We start from the raw sequence: 24058 nt of genomic DNA, 5'->3' as shown, positions 1-24058 counted from the left end.
TACTATTCGGAAAACATCGGACGTCCACGAGACCACATGAGAGAACTTCCCATGCAGGGCTGTCTCTGGGCCTCAGGGACAGAGAGTGACTGCGGCAGGGGGCTCATCACCTCGGAGCCAAGGGGCCCCGGGCGGGCGGGCAGAGGCAGCCTCGTGTCTCTGATGGCAGCCCCAGAAGAGGAAACCTGGCGGCATGTGCTCAGAGTGAGGCCGAGAGAGCGCGGCAGGGGTGGGCTGTGTTTGGAGGCTGTTGGCTCCTCCCAAGGCCCTTTTATTCCTCTCCTCGTTCTGGGTCCCCGTCCGTGCAGCTGGGAGCCTGGCCAGGCCGTGTGTCCACAGGCCTCTGAACATGCCTCCCAGAGGACATGAAGCACAGTGGACAATCCTCGTCGTGACCCACCGTCCTGGGGAGCCCCGACCCACAACTGGCCAGGGAGGCTGGGGATGGGGGTCGGCGCGGCCAGGGAAGGCATTCCTGCACCTGGACGACACCGAGGCTTCCCAGTGCCCAGTCTCTCCTCCGCTGTCTGTCTCCTGTGTCACCAGGGACACTGCCGGGCCGGCGGGGCCTCAGCTCAGGTGTTGGTCTGGCCACCAGTAGGCTGTGTGACTCTGAGCAGGTCTCTACCTTCTCTGGGCCCCCGAGTTTGCTCCTGAAAGGAGGGGTCTACCGGGCAGACCCACACTGCTCCGGGGGAAAGGTTCACCGCTATGGTTAATACAGAAGTTAACGCAGACGTGCCCTCGATCCTGGGGGCGCCTGGGAAGGGGAGGAAACGACCCTGGGACCAAGCAAGCAGCCCCACCGCATGCCGGTTTGCTGAAGAAGCCCTGGGGGCCAGGCCGGGGGCCAGGATCCATGGAGGCCGGGGGCCAGGATCCACGGAGGCCGGGGGCCAGGATCCACGGAGGCCGGGCCACCGGGAGACGGGGCAGAGCAGGCAGAGCCCAGATCCACCACCTGGGAGTCGGGACTGGGGCCGAGACCCAGAGCCGGGGGAAGGAGACGGGGCCGGGGGAGGGCCTGCGGGGGGAGAGGCTCAGGGGAACCGGCCCCCAGCCCTGCCCTCAGCACGGTTCCCTCCCCATCCCCTCCCCACCTGCTGGACTAGGGGGGCGGGCAGCCACCCCACAGCTCAGAGGGCCGTAGCAGCAGGACCCCTGCAGACACCACCGCGGGTAGGGGGCTTCCAAGGCTTGGCCGTGACGGCTAAAGAGGAAAATCAATCTGAAAACAGACCCCAGAAAAGTCCACATTCGAGAGGGAAGCTTGGTCTTTTGAGGAGCTTGGCCAAAGATGAACGAGGCGGACTTCGCTGGCCCTTGGCTCCCGAGAACAGGGGATCAAGGCTTGTGACCCCGGACGTCTGATGGCCCCTGGCTCCGCCCTCCTGCTCGCCCAGCCTCGGTCGGAAGACTGTTCTACAGGGCCAGGGAGCGTTATTCTCAGGTTTCTCACTGTAAATCAAGAGGTTGGTTTTCTGCTTTCCAGAAGAAACGGAAATTGGAAATTCCAACTTGTGATGGTATTTGTGAAGACACTGAACGTGACTGTCCCTAAAAACCGCAGGGGGTGACCAGGAGCTGGTACGGGGGGTGGCGGTGGGGGGGGTGGGCAATATGGCCAGGGGGAACTGTGGGGAGGGCCACATGGTGGAAATGACGGCCTCCGTGAAGCCCGGGGAGGGGAGAGCCGGCAGAGACGGGGGAAGCGGGGGCGGGAGCGGGCAGGGAAGGACCCTGGCTCGTGGAGGAGGGCCACCTGCCCGCCTGGGGCTGTGCCTTGCCGTGGGCTCCCTACCCCCGTCCTGGGAACCCCTCCTCAGCAGCTGCTCCCCAAGCCCCCGGGGAGGCTCCTCAGCCTGAGCTGAGGTCCTCTGAGCCTGTCTGGGAGCTTCCCCCCAACTGCAGAGCCCAGGGGGTTCTCACTGAGGCGGTGGGGCTGAGCGAGAAACCTGCGCGCACGGAAAGGAAGATGTATACAGCGCTTTCGGGTGTCAGAAGACAGTCCTGCGCAGCCTGACACCCCCAGCCAGGCGGGCTTGAATTACAACCCCGAGGTCCGCAGAGACCCAACATTTTTGGGCCAAGTTTCCATCTGAGACCCATCTCCAATTGGCTCCACAGTGGCTGGGGTGGGGGGGCTCCCCTTAAATAGGTCAACTTTCTGTGGTCCTGGTCCCAGGCCCACCTGGGCAGGAAGGGGAGGGACTGAGGGAACAGGTGGTGGGGGGCCTCTGGGGGGCTGTGCGGAGGGATTTTTCAAGGCCACTTAGGACTGGAGGACCTCGGGGCCATGGGCTGGCTGTGTGCTACAAAAGGCCCCTTTCCTGGAGCTGTCGAGGCTGGGGCAGAGATCCAGGCAACGACAGAGGGTCCCTGCCTACTGACAGCACATAGTCAGCCTGCAGTTCACGCAGCCTCCCAGCCGAGGTCTCACCACACCCCGGTGCTGTGGGCTCCACTTCCGGCGCCCTCCAGTGGCAGGGGCGCTACAGAGGTCCTGCCCCCATCACCCAGTGGGCAGCTTGACTCCGGGATCTGGATGCTGGGCCCTGAAAGCGGATGTGCCCGGGCGATGGGCACATGAGCCAGAAGACAAGGAAGGAACGGCTTCCTTACAGAGCAGGCAGAAAGGACCCTGGCACTTTATAGTTCATAAAAATGTCCTTCAAAAGTAAAGGTGGAAGAGAGATATGTTCGGATAAACAAAACCTGAGATAATTTGTGGTTCGCTGACCTACAGTAAACTTGAAAGTAAGTTTGTCAAGCCGAGAGGAAGTGATACCAAATGGCAACTCAGATCCACACAGAGGAGCAAAGAGGGCTAGAAATGACGGCAGGCAGGACCCTGCAGGGTCTCTTGGTGCAAATGCCCCTCTGAGTCTGGTTTGTAGGAAGAAGGCTTTAGTCCCCCCTGGGTTCCAAACTCGTCAGGGAGGAGGGGGGATGCAGAACGAAGGGAAAGCGGTGAAGGGGGGAAGGCGAGGACACGACTCCGCACAAACCGGAGTCCCGGTTCCTCCACGAGGCATTCACACGACAGTCAGACGCGTCTTGGGCTCTCTGCAGGATGGTGACCTTCACGCAGGTGATGGATGCTGACTACGCTGAGCACGCTGAGCGCAGGCACACAGACCCCGGACTGGTCGGAACCAGAAGGCTGACGATTCCGATTCCGGAAACGTCCCCGTTACCAGCCACCAGTCAGAGGAAGGCCATGCACCCTATAGACCTCACCCCAAATGTCGCCTTTAAACTCAAATTGTCCCTGAAAGCCTTCGGAGTTTGGGTCCTTTGAGCAGGAGCCTTCTCTTTGCTTGGCGCCCTGCAAATAAGCACTGAACTTCCCTTTGCCACAGACTGGTGTCAGCAGATCGGCTTTGCTGAGAGGGCTGAGAGGACCCAAGTCCGGTGCGGTAACAGAAAAGATAAATGTGTGAGTGAACATAAGAGAGGCTGGTTTTCCTCCCTTTTAAATGTTGTTTAAAGGTAACTCATACAGCAAGTTTAAAAAGTGTGTTGTATCTTCAAAAGTAAAGCAGGACGCAGCAGAAAGAGGGGGAGGGGCCATGGAAGTATACTGTTGTTAAGGGTCTGACTTATGGCTGAAATGGTGTATGATTTGAAGGAAGACTGTAATAAGTCAAAGACGCCTAATGTAAACCCTACAGCAACCACTGAAAAGAGAGGTACGCAGTTACGAGCCAATATAGGGAAAAAATGAATACTGAAAACATCACAGATGGCAGGAAAAGAGAAAAAAGAACAAAATAGATGAGACCAAACAAACAGCAAAATAGTAGAGATAAACCCAAACACATCAAGAATCGCTGTCGTTTAGTTGTTAAGTCGTGTCTGACTTTTGCAACTCCATGGATTGTAGCCTGTCAGATTCCTCTGGCCGTGGGATCCTCCAGGCAAGAATGCCAGAGTGGGTTGCCATTTCCTCCTCCTGGGATCTTCCCAACCCAGGGATGGAACCCGAATCTCCTGCATTGCAGGCAGATTCTTTACCACTGCGCCACCTGGGCTTCTCATATCAATAATTACATTAAATTAAAACGTTCTCAACATTCTAAAAGTCAGAGCCTTTATCAGACTGGATGAAAAAGCAAGACCCATTATAGGCTATCTTCAATAAAAAAACCCCTTTAAATATTAGAGCATAGATAACCAACCACATGCTTTCTACAAAAAACACACTTTAAATATAAAGACATTGATGGGTTTCAATTTTAAGTAAAATACTAGGAAAGGAAACACCAGGCATATGGCAATTATAAGAAAGCTGAATGACCTTAATAACATCTCAAAAGAGGCTTTAGGACAGAGATAAAGAGGGAAGTTCCATAATGACAAAAGAACTCAATTCATTAAGAAGACAAACTCCTGGTTGGGCATGCACTTCCTAAGAGAGTCTGAAAGTAGATGAAGCAAAACCAGAAGTGAAATCTACAGTTACAGTTAGAGATTTCAATACCACTCTCTTAGCAACTGCAGGAAGGTTTAGACAGAAGAGAGATTCGGAAGATGGGAATCTTCAAGTATTCTCTATCCATCAACTTGAGTTAAGTGATGTTTATAGCACGCCACCCCTGCAATGGTAGAATACCCATTTTTTTCCAACACTATGTGAAGTATTCACCAAGACAGAGCAGTGCTAGGGTGTATATCAGATCTCAAATTTAAAGTGATAAGACACATGTTCTGTGGCTACTACAGAATTAAATTAGAAAGCAATAACAAAAATAAACCTGGAAAATACCCTAATATATGAAAATTAAATCACACACTTCTAAACGACTAATGGGTCAAATAAAAACCACAAGGAAAATTTGATAATATTTGTAATTGAATGATAAAGAAAGTACAATATATCAAAATGTCAGGTAGTTAGAATGCGGAAAAGGAGTCCAAAATGGCAGTGGCTAAAAGACAAGGAAGAGAAAAGCCCGGGAAAAGAGAAGAGAGGAAGGTCCGAGGACCGGAGGGAGGACCTCAGGTAAAACAAACAACACTCCTGGCAGGCCCAGTTTACATAGGACAGGCCCAGGGGAGAAAAGGCATATAAAAGGAGGAGACAAAGGGCTCTCTCTCTCGCCCGTGCGCTGGGGCGCTCTTCCCTTCGCGTCTTTGGATCGACACGCCCTCACGCCTCGAAGGTGGGTTTTCCTGCTATCTTCTAAATAGAATAGAGCTGTAACACTGATTTCCCTGAGAGCTATAACACGGTCCATTCGAGACCTGAGAGCTATAACACGGTCCATTCGAGACCTGAGAGCTATAACACGGTCTGTCCAAGACCCAAGAGCTGTGGCACGCCGAGGGGGCTTTAATGCCGTCACTCCAAGTCTTCGCTGTGACGAGACAGAACCGAGGAGCCCACGCTCGCCTGACAGCAATTTACGGGATGCCGCCAGGCAGCGCGCGGGTGACGGTGCGCGGCGTGACTAGCTTCTCACGGAAGAGAAGGGAGGCTTGAGATGGCGATCTGAGCTGCCGCAGTGAGAAAGCTCCCCGGGCGGTCCAGCGGCTAAGACTCCCAGTGCAGCGGGCCCAGGGTTAAGCCCCTGCTCCGAGAACTCGACCCCACACGCCACGGCTAAGAGTCGGCATGCCACAGCCGAGAATGATCCCGCATGCCGCAACAAGGGTCAGAGGTCCCCAGTGCTGCAATTAAGACCTGGCCCAGCCGAATAAATAAATGTTTCTTAAAAATACAATGTGGTACAAATGAGCTTACTCACAAAACAGAAACAGACTCACGGACATAGAAAATAAACTCACGATCACTAAAAGGGGAAGGGGGTGGGGAGAATGCATTAGGAGTTTGAGGTTAGCAGATACGTACCACCATACATGAACAACGAGGTCCTACTGTGTAGCACACGGAACTGTATTCAATCTCTCGTAATCACCCATGATGGAAAAGAATATTTAGGTGTGTGTATGTGTGTAACTGAATCTCTGTGCTGTGCATGAGAAAGTAACATAACACTGTATGAATAAATCAAATGTACTTCATTCTTTTTTTTTTAAAAGAGCTCAGCTGACAGATTCGACCAAACATTTAAGGAAAAAACAATACAGGTTCTACACAAACTCTGTAAGAAAATTAGAGGAGGGAACACGTCCCACTTCACTTTATGATGCCAGTATTACTTGATAACAGAAGGACAAGGACATCACACACACACACACACAAAGAACAGACAACGACAGCTACAGCCCAATAGCATCCTTCACGCACAGAAACAAAAATCCTCAGAAAGATACACAAACATAATCCAGCAAGACATAAGTAGGGTAATACATCTTGATTAAGTGAAGTTTGTCCCAGAAAAGCAAGGTTAGTTCAGTATGTAAATATCCATCAACGAAAGACAACCCAATTAACAATGGAATTTGAATAGACATTCCTCCAAAGAGGATATACAGATGGTCAATAAACACATGAAAAAATAGGACACAGCTGCTCTGGAAGACAGTTCGGCAGTAATAACCCAGCAATCCCATCCTGGGTATCCACCCAAGAAAAATGAAAACTTTGTCCACATGAAAACTTACACACGAATGCTCACAGCACAGCAGATTCCTAGTGGCCCCAACGGGAGACAACCCAAATGTCCATCAACTGACGAACGGATAAAAGTGGTATATCCATGCAGTGGAATACTTATTTGACAACTTTTAAGGAATAAAATGTCAACCCTAAAGGAAATCAACCCTGAATATTCATTGGAAGGTTGGCTGCTCAAGCTGAAACTTCAATACTATGGCCACCTCATGTGAAGAGCCGATTCATTGGAAAAGATCCTGATGCTAGGAAAGATTGAGGGCAAAAGGGAAGAGGGTGGCAGAGGAAGAGATGGGCAGACAGCATCACCGACTCAATGGACATGAGTTTTAAGCAAACTCTGGGTGACAGTGAAGGACAGAGGAGTCTGGTGTGCTGCAGTGCATGGGGTCACAAAGAGTTGGACATGACTGAACAGATGACACCACCCTTATGGCAGAAAGTGAGGAGGAACTAAAAAGCCTCTTGATGAAAGTGAAAGAGGAGAGTGAAAAAGTTGGCTTAAAGCTCAACATTCAGAAAACGAAGATCATGGCATCCGGTCCCATCACTTCATGGGAAATAGATGGGGAAACAGTGGAAACAGTGTCAGACTTTATTTTTGGGGGCTCCAAAATCACTGCAGATGGTGACTGCAGCCATGAAATTAAAAGACGCTTACTCCTTGGAAGAAAAGTTATGACCAACCTAGATAGTATATTCAAAAGCAGAGACAATCATTACTTTGCAGACTAAGGTCCGTCTAGTCAAGGCTATGGTTTTTCCTGTGGTCATGTATGGATGTGAGAGTTGGACTGTGAAGAAGGCTGAGCGCCGAAGAATTGATGCTTTTGAAGTGTGGTGTTGGAGAAGACTCTTGAGAGTCCCTTGGACTGCAAGGAGATCCAACCAGTCCATTCTGAAGGAGACCAGCCCTGGAATTTCTTTGGAGGGAATGATGCTAAAGCTGAAACTCCAGTACTTTGGCCACCTCATGTGAAGAGTTGACTCATTGGAAAAGACTCTGATGCTGGGAAGGATTGGGGGCAGGAGGAGAAGGGGACGACAGAGGATGAGATGGCTGGATGGCATCACGGACTTGATGGACATGAGTCTGAGTGAACTCTGGGAGTTGGCGATGGACAGGGAGGCCTGGTGTGCTGCGGTTCATGGGGTCGCAAAGAGTCGGACACCACTGAGCGACTGAACTGAACTGAACTGAACACACACACATACACAGAGACATCTGAGAACTGTTAGAAATGCAAATCTTCAGGCCCTATCCCAGACCTTCCAAACCAGAAGAATCTGGGGGTGGTGGGAAGGGCCAAGACATAAGAAGCCAATATAACTCATCATTTTTACAGACTGCCAGAAAAGTATTTGACCAAATTCAACATCCATTCATTATAAAATATCTCAGCAAACTAGGACTGCAAAGGAAATTTCTGCGACATTATAAGAGATGGGCAGGGACTTCCCCGGTGGTCCAGTGGCTAAGACTCTGCACTCCCAATGCAAGGTGCCCATGTTCGACCCCTGGTCAGGGAATTAGATCGCACACGCCCCAACTAAAAGGTAAAGAAAGATTCTGCACGCCAAGACTGAACATCCCGTGTGCCACAGCTAAGACCCAGAGCAGCCGAGTAAGTAAAGAAAGACACAAATATTAAACAAGCTTTCAAAAGATCTGCAACAAACTCATACTTAATGTACATCAGAGCGTTTGCATGTCTGTGGGCTTGTGCGTTTTTATCTCCTCATGTTTTGCTGTGTTTCCCCATTACTCTATAGGCATGAGTCAGGCCTGATTCTTACCCGTTACATGATCGCATTCCCCGGGGAACCCTGCCACTGGCGCCCACGCTGGAAGGGAGGCACGTCTCACCTTCCAGACTCCTTGTGCCACAGCCGAGGGCCGCACTGAGTGCTTCGGTTCCACAAGGCTGTTCTAGGGACCGTCTCAACTGGACAGCTTGGTGCCACCGAGGCATGGCAACGAGCTCCAGATGTTAGGAGCTGGGCTCTACTGGTCACTCCAATATGGCCCGGGATGCCACCTCTCCAGTTTCAGCTTTCTTATATGTAAAATGGGAAGAACTCAACGGCACACACCCTGAGATAAGCTGGGGGTTTGAACTACTTTATTATAAAGTACTTAAGGCAGGGTGATACTGGCACATGAAGGGGGAAAATAAAAGGCTGACCGGTGAAATGTTCATGGCAGTTCAAGGCTATTATTTGTAACTGCCAAAAAGGAGAACCAACTCTGCTACAACAGCAAGTGTTGTAGAGGGCGATGAAGGGAGTTCACCTACTGCCCGTGGAGGGTACAAATAATCCCAGGCTGGCCGAAAAAGATGCTACGGAAAAACCCAAATGAATTTTGGGGCCAACCCAATATAACCACTTTGGGAAATGACATGGCGTTATTTTTCAAAGCTCATCATTCACATATTACACAACCAGAAATGGCCCTCGTAGGTATACTCTTGACAAACTTCTGTACACATGTGCCTGGAGATGTGTACAATAATGTTGTCAGCAGCAATGTTCATTTTGCTAAGCATCAGAAACATATCCCATGTCCATCAACAGAAGTAGTGTAAATGAACTGTGATGGAGTCAGCATTTCCCCTCCTGGGTATTTATCCAAGAGAAATGAAAGCAAATGTCAGCAAAAAGGCTCGCATGGAAATGTCCATAGCAGCTTTGTCTGTGACAGCCCCAAAACTGAAGAGAGGTCAAGTGGCCATCAACGGGAGACTGGATCAACTGCGCTACATCCATACAGTGAAATAAGTACTAAGCAATGAGAAAACGAACTTACGATCGTGTGATAGCATGGGTGAACCTCAAAAACATTAAGCTGAGGACTTGCCGGGTGGTCCAGTGGCTAAGACTGAGTTCCCAAACAGGGGGCACACGTTCACTTCCTGGTTGGGGAACTAAGATCCCGTATCTTGCATGCCACATGGCATGGCCAAGAGAAAGAATAGATAAATACATTTTAACTTTTTTTTAAAGAATGAGATGCCGTTCCTAGCTCTCAGCAGGTTGTGTGTACGTGTGTGGGTGCTCAGTTGTGTCCGATTCTATGCGACCCCAGGAACTGTAGCCCGCCAGGCTCCTCTGTCCATGGGATTCTCCAGGCAGGAATACTGGAGTGGATAGCCATTTCCTCCTCCAGGGAACCTCTCCAACCCAGGGATCGAACCTGAGTCTCTTATATCTCCTGCACTGGCAGGTGGATTCTTTACCACTAGCGCCACCTGAGAAGCCCCAGCAGGTTTCAAAATGCTATTGAATGCTGGCGTGGGTGTGTGGCAAGATTAGCTCTGGGTTTGAATATTTACTAAGGCTGCTGTTGTTCAGTAATTGAGTCGTGTCCGACTCTTTGCCACTCCATGGACTGTAGCATGCCAGGCTTCCCTGTCCTTCCCTATCTCCCAGAGTTGGTTCAACTCGTGTCCTTTGAGTCAGTGATGCCTTCCAACCATCTCATCCTCTGCTGCCCTCTTCTCCTTTTGCCTTCAATCTTTCCCAGCATCAGTATCTTCTCCAATCAGTGGGCTCTCTGCATCAGGTGGCCAACATATTGGAACTTCAGCTTCAGCTACAGTCCTTCCAATGAATATTCAGGGTTGATTTCCTTTAGGATTGACTGACTTGATCTCCTTGCAGTCCAAGGGACTCCCAAGTGTCTTTTCCAGCACCACAGTGCAAAAGCAGCAATTCTTTGGTGCTCAGCCTCCATTATGGTCCAACTCTCACAGCCACACATGACTTCTGGGAAAGCCATAGCTTTGACTACGTGGACTTTTGTAGGCAAAGTGATGTCTCTGCTTTTTAACACACTATCTAGGCTTGTCATAGCTTTCCTTCCATGGAGCAGGCGTTTTAATTTCATGGCTGCAGTTACCATCTGCAGTGATTTTGGAGCCCAAGAAAATAAAATCTGGACTGTTTCCACTTTATCCCCTTCTGTTTGCCATGAAATGATGGACCAGATGCCATGACCTTAGTTTTTTGAACATTGAACTTAGTTTTTTTAATGTTTAAGCCAGCTTTTTCACGCTCCTCTTTCACCTTCATCAAGAGGCTCTTTAGCTCCTCTTCGCTTTCTGCCATTAGAGTGGTGTCATGTGTATATTTGAGGTTGTTGATATTTCTCCCTGCAATCTTGATTCCAGCTTGTGATTCATCTAGGCCAGCATTTCGCATGATATACTTCATATAGAAGTTAAATAAGCAGGGTGAAAATATACGGCCTTGACGTATTCCTTTCCCAATTTCGAACCAGTTCATTGTTCCAGACTCCATGTCTGGTTCTAATTGTTGCTTCTTGACCTGCATACAGGTTTCTCAGGAGATAGGTAAGGTAGTCTAGTATTTCCATCTCTAAGAATTTTCCATCGCTTTCTGTGATCCACACAAAGGCTTTTGTGTAGTCAATGAAGCAGATGTGTTTCTGGAACCCTCTTGCTTTCTCTATGATCCAATGAGTGTTGGCAATTTGATCTCTGGTTCCTCTGCCTTTTCTAAACCCAGCTTGAACATCGGGAAGTTCTTGGTTCAGGTACTGCTGAAGCCTGGCTTGAAGATTTTGAGCATTACCTTGCTAGGATGTGAAATGAGCACAACTGTACAGTAGTTTGAACATTCTCTGGCATTGCTAATTCTTTGAGACTAGAATGAAAACTGACCTTTTCCAGTCCTGTGGCCACTGCTGAATTTTCCAAATTTGCTGACATATTGAGTGCAGCACCTTAACAGCAACATCCTTTCAGTTCAGTTTAGTTCAGTCGCTCAGTCGTGTCCAACTCTTTGTGACCCCTTGAATCGCAGCACGCCAGGCCTCCCTGTCCATCACCAACTCCTGGAGTTCACTCAAACTCACGTCCATCGAGTTGGTGATGCCATTCAACCATCTCATCCTCTGTCGTCTCCTTTTCCTCCTGCCCTCAATTCCTCCCAGCAACTGGAGTTTTAGCTTTAGCATCATTCCTTCCAAAGAAATCCCAGGGCTGATCTCCTTTAGAATGGACTGGTTGGATCTCCCTGCAGGCCAAGGGACTCTCAAGAGTCTTCTCCAACACCACAGTTCAAAAGCATCAATTCTTTGGTGCTCAGCTTTCTTCACAGTCCAACTCTCACATCCATACATGACCACAGGAAAAACCATAGCCTTGACTAGACGGACCTTTGTTGGCAAAGTAATATCTCTGCTTTTCAATATGCTATCTAGGTTGGTCATAACTTTCTTTCAAAGGAGTAAGCATCTTTTAATTTCATGGCTGCAGTCACCACCTGAAGTGATTTTGGAGCCCCAAAAAATAAAGTCAGCCACTGTTTCCACTGTTTCCCCATCTATTTCCCATGAAGTGATGGGACCAGATGCCATGATCTTCCTTTAGGATTTGAAATAGCTCAGCTGGAATTCCATCCCCTCCACTAGCTTTGTTCATAGCAATGCTGTTGTGAAAGTGAAAGTGGCTCAGTCGTGTCCGACTCTTTGTGACCCCATGGACTATACAGTCTATGGAGTCCTCCAGGCCAGAATACTGGAGTGGGTAGCCTTTCCCTTCTCCAGGGTATCTTCCCAACCCAAGGATCAAACCCAGGTCTCCCACATTACAGGTGGATTCTTTACCAGCTGAGCCACAAGGCAAGCCCAAGAATACTGGAGTGGGTAGCCTATCCCTTCTCCAGAGGATCTTCCTGACCCAGGAATTGAACCAGGGTCTCCTGCATTGCAGACAGATTCTTTACCAACTGAGCTATCAGGAAAGTCCATATCAGGAAGTAATGCTGTTATTGGGGGTTATTTCTGTGCAATGGAATTATAGGCACTTTTAATTTTCTTTTAAATGCTTTACTAAATTTTCTACAATGAACTGAATTATCTTTGCAATCTGGGAAAAAAATGTCAAAAATTATTTTAACCACCAAATGGCAATCATCCCACTCCACTCTGACAGTCAAGGATTCCGAGGCTACATGGTTTTCCTTTGTGTGGATAACTGAACACTTCTCAGCCGAGTGTGAGAACTCTCACACTGACACCTTCCTGATTCAATCTTTGAAAAATATAGAAACCCCCCACACACAAGTATAAGGCTGCATTTCCCATGAGAGTAAGAGCTAAAGCAAGCCAGAGGCCATTTAAGAAAGCTCCAAACTCTATGCAGTTCATGGGGAGAAACTCCTGGAGTGATGCTCCGGCTGCTGCATTCAGCCTAGGTCCCATCCCCTGAGGAATGCCACTTCCCAGATGACGCACAGGGTCATCGCCCTCCTTCTATGGAGGCCCCGAGTCCCCTGCAGAGTTAACACCTGCCGAGGGACCACCGCTGTTTAGAAGGGAGCCTGGGGACTGAGATCTGGGGGAGAGACCGGCATCTCTGATTAACAGCAAGTGCGACCGGCCTCCCTGATGACCCATAGTTATCCGCAGCCACTGGGATCACCAACTTCTCACTATGTAAGTAGCAGCTCCTCCTAGCCCCAGGCTGGCAAGGAGAAGGCTCAGGAGGGGAGGGGAGGGAGAAGTGGGTGAGGGAAAAGTGAAAGCTCCAGCTGGAGAAACAGCATGGGGCATGTTAAAACATCCCGGATGGTGAGCGGCCAAAGCAGGCGAAGACGAGCCAAGGGCCAGCTCTCCACCAGAAAGAGCCGCCGGGGGTCAGGCTGAGGTGAAAGTGGGCACAGAAATGGCCACAGAGGAAAGGACAACTATCTCCAGGGCTGAGGAGATGGGGACGGGGGTGGTAGGGAGCTGCGTGGCTAGTGTTGCTCAGGAGCAGGGGCTGCAGGCGGCCACAAGTGGCCCCACGTCAGAAGTCCACCCGTGCCTGGATCTGTGTCTGAAGAGACCCTTGGGAAATCAGGTGGCTTCGGCCCAGTCAAGCAAGCCACTTCCAAACTCTGTCCACTTCCAGCCACGTGACTCCACAGCATGCGGCAGGGTGGCTGTCACAGGCATGTGACCTGTGCAGTCACACCAAGGCCCCCAACCAGAAGGCTCCCTCCCTCTGTTTAATGCTTAGCTGTCTCTGTCTTGAACCCTAATGCTTTTTGAACAAGGGGCTCCATAGGTTACACAGCAGAGCCTGCTAGAGGACGACTAGGTCCAGGGGCCACTCCTCTGAATCCCACCCGCTGAACAAAGTCGAGTAGTGCCGGGATCTCCAGAAGTCCTGTCTGGTTTGTCCAACATAAACCAACAAGATTTTTGACGCTTCCCTTTGGGTGTCTACACAAGGGCAGGAGAAGATTTGGCTGAGGAGCCACATGGGGTAAACACAAATAATAACAAAACTTGGGGGGGGGGGTGAAATTCATCTTCCTTTGTTTAGTCAGTTGCAAGTTAAAAGCCTGACAGCACAATTTTACGCCTGGTCTAAACACACTCGCAGAAAACAACGAACGCAGGAGAAGGAGAAGCAGACCTTCACACACAGCCCCGAGAGCGTCACGGACCAGAACCCTCTGGCCAAGGGCGATGGGGTGCCAGACGGCAGCAGTCACACCCCTTGACTCGGCGACTGCGCTCTTGGGAGTGTGTCCCAGGACGAAACAGCCGAGAAAAATCTCTCCTGCTGCAAAGACGCTCAGGCGGCAGTCTGGCTCTGGAGACGATCGGGGAAGGAGGGCAACGTCTAACAGAAGAAAAAGGCATTCCGCAGCCATTCAGCGGATGCACATTAGGCCTGTGATAATATAAGACACTGCTTATGATGTACAGCCATGTGACGGTGGTGACGTTTCTGTGTCTCAGTGATGTAAACAGGATGTTCACAGAGAAGAAAAAACAGTGGCATGAGGGGTAAGGAAGACGTGGAGAAACCATGATCTCGAACATCTGATATTGCTGCCTTCATGGTAAATTACCCTTAGTGAGGGAGTGAAAGTCGCTCAGTTGTGTCCGACTCTTTGCGACCCCATGGACTATAAAATCCATAGAATTCTCCAGGCCAGAATACTGGAGTGGGTAGCCGTTCCCTTCTCCAGGGGATCTTCCCAACCCAGGGATCGAACCCAGGTCTCCCGCATTGCAGGCAGATTGTTTACCAGCTGAGCCAGCAGGGAAGCTCAAATAGCCGTTAAAAATGCTGAACGTACAGGGTGCAGAGGACTGGCCCAGATGAATCTCAGAGTCTGACCGTGAACAGAGCGTGTGTGTGTGTACGTGCGTGTGTGTGTGTGTGTGTGAGTGTGTGTGTGTGTGTGTGTGTGTGTGTGAGTGTGTTGGGGACAGGGCTGGGGCGGGGATGTCATCAGTCAGGTAGAGCGGTTGCCAAATGGTTAATGAGCTGGTAAGAGTCAAGCCCCCGGGGCCCCATCCCGTACAAACTGCAACTGCACTGCTTCTAATGTAAAAACATCCCAGGCGGAGGGAGGTACCCGGGGGCTTGGCCGGCTGTCATTTCTAGCCTCTCCAGAAAAACATGTGTCTTTTGACCAGCTCCCATAAGGACCACAAGGACTCGGGGCATGCCAGGCCGGCACGCGGAGAGCTGCCGGGGGTGGGGGCAGGTCCGTCTCCAGCCTCGCCACCCTGCCCAGCCTGAGCAGCTACTATTCCTGAAGATGTGCGTCAGGCGTAATAGCACCCACGTCAGAGGGAAATGGGACATAAAAGGAAATTTATCTTTGCCAGCCCGAGGCCCGTAACTTCATCTTTATTCATATTGCTCATCTATTCAATCAGATGCTGCTGCCGGCCGGTCTGAGCTCACTGGTGTTTCACAGGAAGGCTGGGTGTCGGGGTGTCGGGGGACTGACTCCTATCCTCAGGGGTGGGTGCTAGGAGCTGTAGGACGCCCCGGATGAGGTCAGGGGAAGATGAACCCAGAGCTGACCTCTCAGCCCCGGGTAGAAGGGGCCTGGGGCTCAGGCCTGACCGCACGCAGCCAGTCTCAGGCTGCCCCTCTCTCCACAGTGGCTTGGAGGCCCCTCGCCACCCAGCTTCCCAGGACCACTCCAAGCCTGGCTCCCACTTCGACCTCCTCCAGTCCTCATGCGGGGTCACCTGGCTTGGCACCTGGGGAGTCCATCCACTCTCTCTTTGCCTGGAGGTGACAGAGGGCACTGTGTCATCCTCTGGACCAGCCAGACGTTGCTCCTGGTCCACATTTATATGAACAGAGCTGCTGCGCACGGTTGAGCAGGTTGCGCACTGCACAGCTGCAGGAGGCGCCATTCGCCAGACGCTGGGAACTTGTTTCTATTATAACACGCATCCAGCAAATTAGAAAAAAGATTATTGCTCTGACAAACCAGAATATGACAAGAAGTCAGAATATGACAACAGTCTCAGGACACGTGGGAGCAAGGAATCTTGAGCAAGGGGTGCCTTTTCCTAGAGATGGGCACCGAGTGGGTCACTGCAGCCCTGCATGTCCAGCTGTGAACGCGAAATGAACCAGCTCCCTGGAAAGAGTGCGTCACTCCCATTTCTGTGAGGTCACCGATGAGAACAGAACCGCGGCTGGGGCAGCCCAGGACCTGTCATGGTCTTGTCACCTCACGCTGCCAGTCCCCTCCTCTCTGTCAGCCTGCTACCCAAGGGGATGGCCCAAGTGCCTGACCGGGTCCAGTTCTCTGCTGCCCCTGAGGCAGAGACCGTGACCCTCTTCCCTCCAGAGCCCTCAGGACCTGGCACACCTTTCCCCACCCTTCCTCTCCTCCCCTCCCCTTGCCCTTAGCACCCTGCCAGCCTGCCCCCCAAACACAGTGCCACCTGCAGGCTGTTCCCGCACCTGGGACAAGCCTGCACGTAGACCACCCCTTGGCTACCTGCCCACAGAGGGCCCTCCATGCCGGTGCGCTGCCCACCTCTCTGCCCCTCGGCGCCCAAGGACCACTTTGCCCTCAGGCTGTGTGAACACGCTCAGACCTCCTCTCCACAGCATCCGGGTACCTCCTGTGCCCCGAGTTTGGCCAGCCAGAGCTGTTCCCCGTCACCTGTCCCTTCCCAGCAGGGACCCGGGTGTGCAGGGGGAGAAGGACGCTGGCTGGGCCGGCACGCCCAGCCCCTGGGGGTTCAGCTCCAGTCACCTGGCTGTGGACACCGCGGGGCCCACAAAGCCGCTGGGCCACGTTCTCACACAGTGTGCAAGACTGACCAGATATTTTGCTAAACGGAAGAGACAGGCTCTTCTGTTTTCTCCTACCATTCACTGCTCTTCGCTCTGACTCCGAAACATGCACACATTTTGAGACTTCTCCTGGCGTTCAGCCTCTTTCAAGAAGGAATTCCCCCAAGTCACCACGTTCTATAATCGGCAGGTTCTGCCCCAGAAATCGGACCCCTGGCCCCTCTCACTGAGGCTCTGCTCAGGCCAGGCTCCCCGGGAGTCCAGCGGATGCTCGGTCTGTAGTTCCTGGCACCGAGCCCCGTCCCCTCTTGCTTCTCTGACACATCACCCAGTCTTTGCCGAGCTCAGTTCAACTCTCTGCAAAAAGTGCCGAGCTCAGTTCAACCCGCCGCAAAAAGTGCGGCCAATCAGAAGGTGGAGGCTGGCTGGTGGGCACCCAGGGGGCCCTTGGAGGCACCAGATGAGAAAGTGGCCCCCTCAGCAGTGCCACGCGCAGGGCCGCCCAAGGCCACCTGGTCCTGAGCCCTGGAAAGTCTGCCTTGCCAGGGTGAGGAGTCTCTATATTCTGCACTGTCACGGCTTTGCGTTCTGACCAGAAAACATGCAGAAATCCTACAGACGCCTGTGCGCACACACAGAGGCAAAGGAGTGCCTCTTTCAGCCGCCTAGGGCTGAATTCGGAGGTTACCAATGACCCTGAAAGGGCATTTCCGCATTTGAGGCACCTGTCTCAGTTTGAAGCACAGAGAAAGAGAGACGCAAATAAACAGACAGACAGACTGATTAGTAGGTATAGACATGGATTATCTCATTTCAACCTCCCGGCCACCTTGTCAGGTAAGTTGGTGCCATCCGACTTAAAGCCATCCTTTAGACAAGGAAATTAAAAATCAAAATGGCTCAGGGGACTTCCGTGGTGGTCCAAGGGTTAAGAATTTGCCTTCCGATGCAGGGGACACAGGCTGGGTCCCTGATTAGGGACTCACAAAGAGTCGGACACGGCTGAGCAACTGAACTGAAACTGAAGGGAAATAGGATCCCATATGCCTCAGTGCAACTAAGCCAGCAGGCCACAACTGCTGAGAGCACACACCACAACCAGAGAAAGTCCGTGCAGCAAAGACCCAGCACGCTGAAAATTAAAAAATAATAGTAATAATCTTAAAAAAAGAAAAAGGCTCAGAAGCTAGTTGAAGGTCAGGCAAGTGGTGGGGTTTGAACACACCAGTGCCCACTGATGAACTGCCTCCTGTCAACGGACTTCTGGGCTCTTCCTTCTGTGCCCAGGTCCTTGTCAACCCACTCCTGCCCTCGCTGACAGGGTTGGGGGCAACTGAAGCCCACTGAGGAGCAGACATTGGCCTGTGGTCACAGAGCCCAGCAGCAGAGTCAGGACGGTAACCCAGGACCTCTGGCCCCCCCAGCCTACCCTGTAGGGACCCTAGAGCCCCAGCCTCTGTGAAGAGCCTCCTTGAGCCCAGATGCTGTCCTGCCACTGAATCAGTCACTGCCTGGAACTCAAGGCCCAGTCCCCCGGGGCAGGCGGCAAGCCCAGGCCCCGTCCAGCCTGCACAAAGCTGGGCAATTTCACTGGGACCTTGTTTTCACTGGGACAAATTTCTAAGGGGAAATTTGTCTGGAGCGACCTCTCGAGTCTGAAAGGAGATGTGAGACCAGTCTCACCACGTCTGCAAGCTGGGGACGAGGGCCCCTGCCTGTGTCTGGCATGCCCAGGGGGTGAAGGGCCAGGAAGCTCGCACCCTCCTCCCCATGGAGCTGACAGCTATCCAGGCCTTCCACAGCCCCCAGCTCTGCCTCGTGCGCCTCTCTCTTTGGCCAGCAAGGTTCATCAGGCATTATCCTGCCCGCAGACATACTGTTTGACCTTGAAGAGTGTTTTCAAAATGTTTTTTTGGCCAACCTTTAAAAACTGAGAGATCTCCAGTTTCTCCTGAAAACTCCTCCGTTCTGGCCTTCCTAGGCCCACTTGACACAGGGTGCCCAAGGGAGACACTCTGAAGGCTGCCCATGGGGCCTCTGACACTGAGGCCATCCTGGCGCCGTGTGGGCGCTGGGGCCTCCTCTGCTCAGCAAGGCCAGCCCTGCTCCAAGCACCGTGTCAGACACACCACGTCCTGAGTTCCTCGTTCCCGGACCCACCGTGCAGAGTGGATCCATGAGGGGTAGGAAGGCACGCCTGGCCTACGGGGCTCTGCCAACAAGAGGCCACCCTGGCACCACTCTCCAAGCACAGCTGCCCTGGCCACCTGAGCTTCCAGACAAAGGTGAGCGTCCCTCCTGCAACCAAGCAAAAAGCAAGTACACACCAGGCCCAGGGCACCGTTAGCAGTGAATATTCTGGAGAACGGCAACCTAGAAAATCATCAGCCAGGCCAGTAGATGAAAAACAATTTTAACACTTAACTGATATGAACTTTACCGTTTTTTTTTTTCCAGGCTCTAAAATTCACCCTCAGAATAAATCCATCCAAATTGATAATAGGAACATCATTTAAACTTCACATGAAGAACAAAGCTGCTTTAGAAAAGATACTACATCCAGAATAAAAACTAGAAATTAAGACCAATCTTCTGAAACCAGAGAAGGCAATATTTCGGACAAAAGTCACTTGCAAGTTTCTTTAAAAGATTCTCAAGATGGAGTTGTGGTTATTAGTTCCCCATGAAGTAAATTTAAAATGCATACAATTACAAACATCCTAAGACTTCAGATGGTGTTTTCAGGTGAGCATGCAAGATCAAATGTGGCTCCAGGAATGAAGCTTGGGAACTGACTCCTGGAATGAGGTCGATGCAGGGCCTGGGCCTTCGGAGCCATGAGTGTGATCAGTCAAGCAGGTGAAGTTAATTACAAGGTTTATTACAGATCAGAGGGTGTTAATTCCTAAAAGGAGCCAGTTTCTAATAAATTGGTATTAAGTGAAATTAACTCCCTCTGTGTCTTTCAGGTCTACCTGGTCAAAAAAAAAAAAAAAAAAAAACCAATTTTCCCCCAGTTTCAAATGATAACATAAACAGCAAGGAAACATTCATTAAGGAAAACACAGCAAGTTTCACTCATGCAAAATCTCCAAGAATGAAGGCTTCGAGCATCAGAAATTGCACTAAGGAACTTAAGAAGTTTGCAAGGCTTTAGCCTTAAGACAACTAAATTTTTACCCCCACTGCTGACAAAGGGCTCTCAGGCCACTATGCCTGCACTGTCATTCAGGACCGCCGTGCCTGCGTAACAGCATCCTCAGGGCTCGCTCAAACCCAGGCGGCCACTTACAGTGACTCTCCTGGTCTGTAGCAGCTTGCTCAGAGGGCAAACGTGGAGGGAGGGGGTCATGCACTGAGCAGGGCCAACATGAAGGCGGCCCTCGGAAGCCAAGAAGCCCTTCCAGGCAGAGTAGGAATTCTGCCCAGGCGCCACAGCACGCGGGGGCCCCCCAAGCAGACTCTGGAGCAGGAGAGCTAAGTGGGTGGACTGAACAAGGCCGCCACTTCCCCACTTCTTTCCAGAAAGCTCTGGACTGTATTTCAGTTCCTTTTTGCAGAGGTTAATCACGGACACATCTCTAGCCGCAGCCCCCTCTCCAAAATACCCAGTGAGGAAAGCGAGTTCGGAGCTCACGCCAGCAGGGAACCGGGACAGGGGTTCCCCGAGTCTCCCCGCGCTCCCCACGCCGCGAGGGAGTGACATCGGAGGCTCGCCGGGGACTGGTCATGCAGCAAGCCGGGCGCTTCGGCGGGCGTGCGCGGGGAGCCGGGCCTCCGGGTGGAAGCTGGGCAGCACTAACCCTTCTTAAATTTATTCAGGCAGCCGGAGCTGCAGAAGGAGCGCACGGAGGCCGCCTCCCAGCAGCCGCGTCCCTTCATCCCCGCGGCGGGGCGGCCTCCAAGCGGCCGGGCGCTACATGGCGCCGCGCCCTGGGGGGCTCGCAGGAACGCGCGCGCAGCTCGGCGGGCCGCCCGGCGGAGGCGGCGGGCACTCGCGGGTCCCGGCGCCGCGTGACCACAATGCACCACCGCCGCCCGCCGGCCGCCCGCCGCCCGGTGCACGAGCCCGCTGAGCCCGTTAACCCCGTCGGCGCCGCGGGGGCCGGGCGCAGCGCGAGCAGCGCGCCCCCCTACGGGAGCGCGGTCTCGGTCGGCACGCCGCCTGCTCGCCCGTGCGGCCGTCCCAGGGCAGCGGAGACCCATTTAAACGTCATATTCTAATATGAAAACCCGAGCGAAGGTGCCGCCCCCTGCAGCAGCCGCTAAGTGTTGCTTTATTTCAAAAGTAAAGATGCCCTTGAGAGACAAGCGCCACGAGGGAAATGGGGATTTCCCCTCCCACCCCCACCCCCACCCCCACCCCCACCCCCACCTCCAGGGCGGGGGGGTGGGGGGCGGTGGTGGTGATTCCGGGAAATCGGGGTCAGTTCTGCGACTTGCTGGTGGCTCAGACAGTAAAGAATCTACTTGCAATTCAGGAGACCCGGGTTCGATCCCTGGGTCGGAAGATCCTCTGGAGAAGGAAATGGCAACCCACTCTAGTATTCTTGCCTAGAGAATCCCATGGACAGAGAAGCCTGGCGGGCTACAGTCCGTGGGGTCTGCAGAGTCCCACACGACTGAGTGGCTGACTAACACTCTCGGAGACTTGCTGGGGAGGCTGGGGCACCTGTGCCCCACCACCTGCGGCCACCTGTCTACTGTCCAGGAGGAAGGCACCAGGCGGGACCCCAGGGAGCCCACCTCCCTTGGCGCTGCCACTGCAGAGCTGTGGGCATCTGGGCGTCAGACCTCTCTGAACACAACGCTCCTGTCCAGCTGCCTGCAGGACCTCTCCGCGGGATGTCTGACTGGGCATCATAAACCCAATTATCCTCAGCTGAGCTCCCATGGCGCCCCTGGACCCGTGCCCCCGCCCTTCCCAGGTCCCCACCTCAGCTAGTGGCAGCACCATCCTCTAGCTGCTCACGCGCGGACAGACACTGTGGGGTCATCCTTGACTCTTCCGTCCCTTAGACCCACCTCCCCGTGGTTGGCACATCCCCACAGCCTTGCCCTTGGATGGCAGCACCACCGCAGCTGCCACCTGGGCCGAACTCCCCCTCGTCCTGCCTTTGGACTCTTCCAGAGCCGCCCAGTGCGTCTCCAGCTTCAACATCCCGAGAGCACCTGTTCCGATATACTCCAGACTCCATCACTCTCCCCGCTCAGAGGGCTCCAAGTCTCTGAGCAGGCCCCTCGTGTCCCCACGCCCAGCTCCAGCCACACTGCCATCTCGGCGGGAACATAGTCATGACAAAGCAGTCGGAGCCGGGCCCAGCCCCACTCACTGGCCTCAACCCCCGCCTCTCCCCACCCCGCGTCTTGTCGCTCCCACCATCAAGCCCTGGAGTTGCGTCCTGGCCTCCCCAAACAAGCCCCCCTCAGCACCACCACCTCAGGGGAGCTCCGTCCATACAATTTATTGAAGCTGAATCAATTCTCACCAATTTACAGGTTTGCAAACAGTCCCTGTTGTAACATGTAATAGACTCAGGGAAGATGGTGCTGGGTCAGCACTTCCCTTCTGGGCCTTTGAAGCAACTGCTACGTCTCCTACCTGAAGAATGAATCCTTAGTGATCATGTCAGGTTCACTGGTCCAGGGGGATAAGGCATTTAGCCACTGTGGGCCTTGGTGCTGGGCTTACAAAACGAAGAGCATAACCGTGATGCGGATGGCCACCAGGGACGGAGTGCGGACCCGGTGCTGGGTGCTGGCCTGTGAGCTTTGCCTGCATTCCCTGAGTTTCTGCATTTAACCCCCAAGGATGGGTTCCTCAACACCTTCTTTACAGATGGGGAAACTAAGGCTCTGGCGTACAGGGTCAGCGTGCCCGGAGCCGGCCTGCTCGGGCTGGCCTCGGAGGCCACACGCTGAGCTCTGCTCTGTGGGTCCTTTAGGCAGACTGCCGCTCCCTGGGACCCCGGGTGCCTCACGAGGAAAGATGAGGTGAGACGGGAGCAGGGTCCTGGATGCTCTGGGACACGCTCATGAACATACAGGAGGCTTTCGCAGGATGGGTGTGTGCAGTGAACCCAGGATATTGAACCAGACACTCCGAGAGTCATGGACTCAAAACTGGAAGAATCTTCTGAATGCAGAGCTGTGCCGTCCGGCTCAGAGCTGAGAGAGGGGAGGCAGAGGGGCTGTGGGCCTGGCGCTGTCATCACAGCCAGGGAACACTGGGGCTGCTGACCCATCCATCCCCACCTAAAGCCACGCCTGGCCGACGGAAGACCGTGGACAGAGCCCCCCCGGGGAGGAAACTAAAATAGTACAGGTGAATACAGAAGAAACTCATGCCGTCCTACTGAAGCAAACGCCGGCTGTCACTGTTTCTTCTTTCTATTAACATATAGTTCTTTTGGGATCCCCAGTGGCTCAGCGGTAAAGAACCTGCCTGCCAACGCAGGAGACGTGGGTTCAATCCCTGGGTGGCGAAGATCCCCCTGGAGGAGGAAATGGCAACCCACTCCAGTATTCTTGCCTGGGAAATCCCATGGACAGAGGAGGCTGGTGGGCTAGTCTGGGAGGCAGCAAAGAGTTGAGCACGACTGAGCACGCACACACGCAGTTCTTTTACATTACAAACTGTATCAACAATGGTCAGATTCTGTTCATGCGGAATACTTAACAAGCTGCGACCTAGCTTCACAAGTGCTCAGAAGAGTGCCAATTTGTCCTCAAAGAAGGAAATACAGGGATTTCCCTGGTGGTCCAGTGGCTAAGATTGTGTGCTAACAGTGCAGGGGGCCCCAAGTTCCTTCCCTGGCCAGGGAACTAGATCCCACATGTCTTGACCAAGACCCAGCACAGCCAAATAGATCAATTTCTTCTTTAAAGAAGGAAATACATCAGCTGAAAAGTCTTAGTTGGCCCAACAGCAAGAAGGCCAAGAGACCAAGCAAATGACGACGGGTGGTTAATGCCTTCCATTCTGCCAGCCACCCATCCAAGCTTGCCTCCTAACCTTGCGTGGGCGAGGCTGAACCCCAGCCCTGCTCCCTCCCTTGTCTGCATTCTCACGTTGAGGGCATCTCCTGAACAGCTCCATGGATGGCCCCCGACACTCTAAATGTGACTTTCTAAGACCAAGGCATTTACTCCGTGCCCTTCCTGAGGGCCACTCACCCCCAAACATCCCGTGCTGGCAACCCTGGAGGCAGCTGTGACCTCCCCTCTAAGCTCTCTCCGACCTCCCATCAAGACCGGCTGATCTGCTGGCCTCAGCGTCTTTGGTTTGCTCTCACCTTGACGGTGACCGATCACCTTGTCGCGTCCCACTTGGGTGGCAGTGGCTGCAAGTCTCCCTAGAGGCAGGCCTCTCAGCTTCCACTTGCTACCAGAGCAG

General features: G+C 52.8%; 1 protein-coding gene across 2 annotated transcripts in view; it reads right to left on the bottom strand.

Annotated features, from left to right (window-relative positions):
• OSBP2 (oxysterol binding protein 2) overlaps nucleotides 1–24058 on the bottom strand; it is a 119041-nt gene that overhangs the window by 32154 nt on the left and 62829 nt on the right. The window contains exon 1 of one of the 2 annotated variants that reach the window (XM_068989921.1): nucleotides 20466–20544. The exons of the other annotated variant lie outside the window; for it this stretch is intronic. Coding sequence (XP_068846022.1) covers nucleotides 20466–20544 — 79 coding nt within the window. Of the gene's footprint in view, nucleotides 1–20465; nucleotides 20545–24058 lie in introns of those variants that run through there. 2 annotated transcript variants of the gene reach the window in all.

Source organism: Capricornis sumatraensis, chromosome 17 (assembly GCF_032405125.1).
Source record: "Capricornis sumatraensis isolate serow.1 chromosome 17, serow.2, whole genome shotgun sequence".
Classification (NCBI taxonomy): Eukaryota; Metazoa; Chordata; class Mammalia; order Artiodactyla; family Bovidae; genus Capricornis; species Capricornis sumatraensis.
The sequence above is the reverse complement of the archived record's forward strand: the minus strand, read 5'-3'. Positions and strand labels throughout refer to the sequence as shown.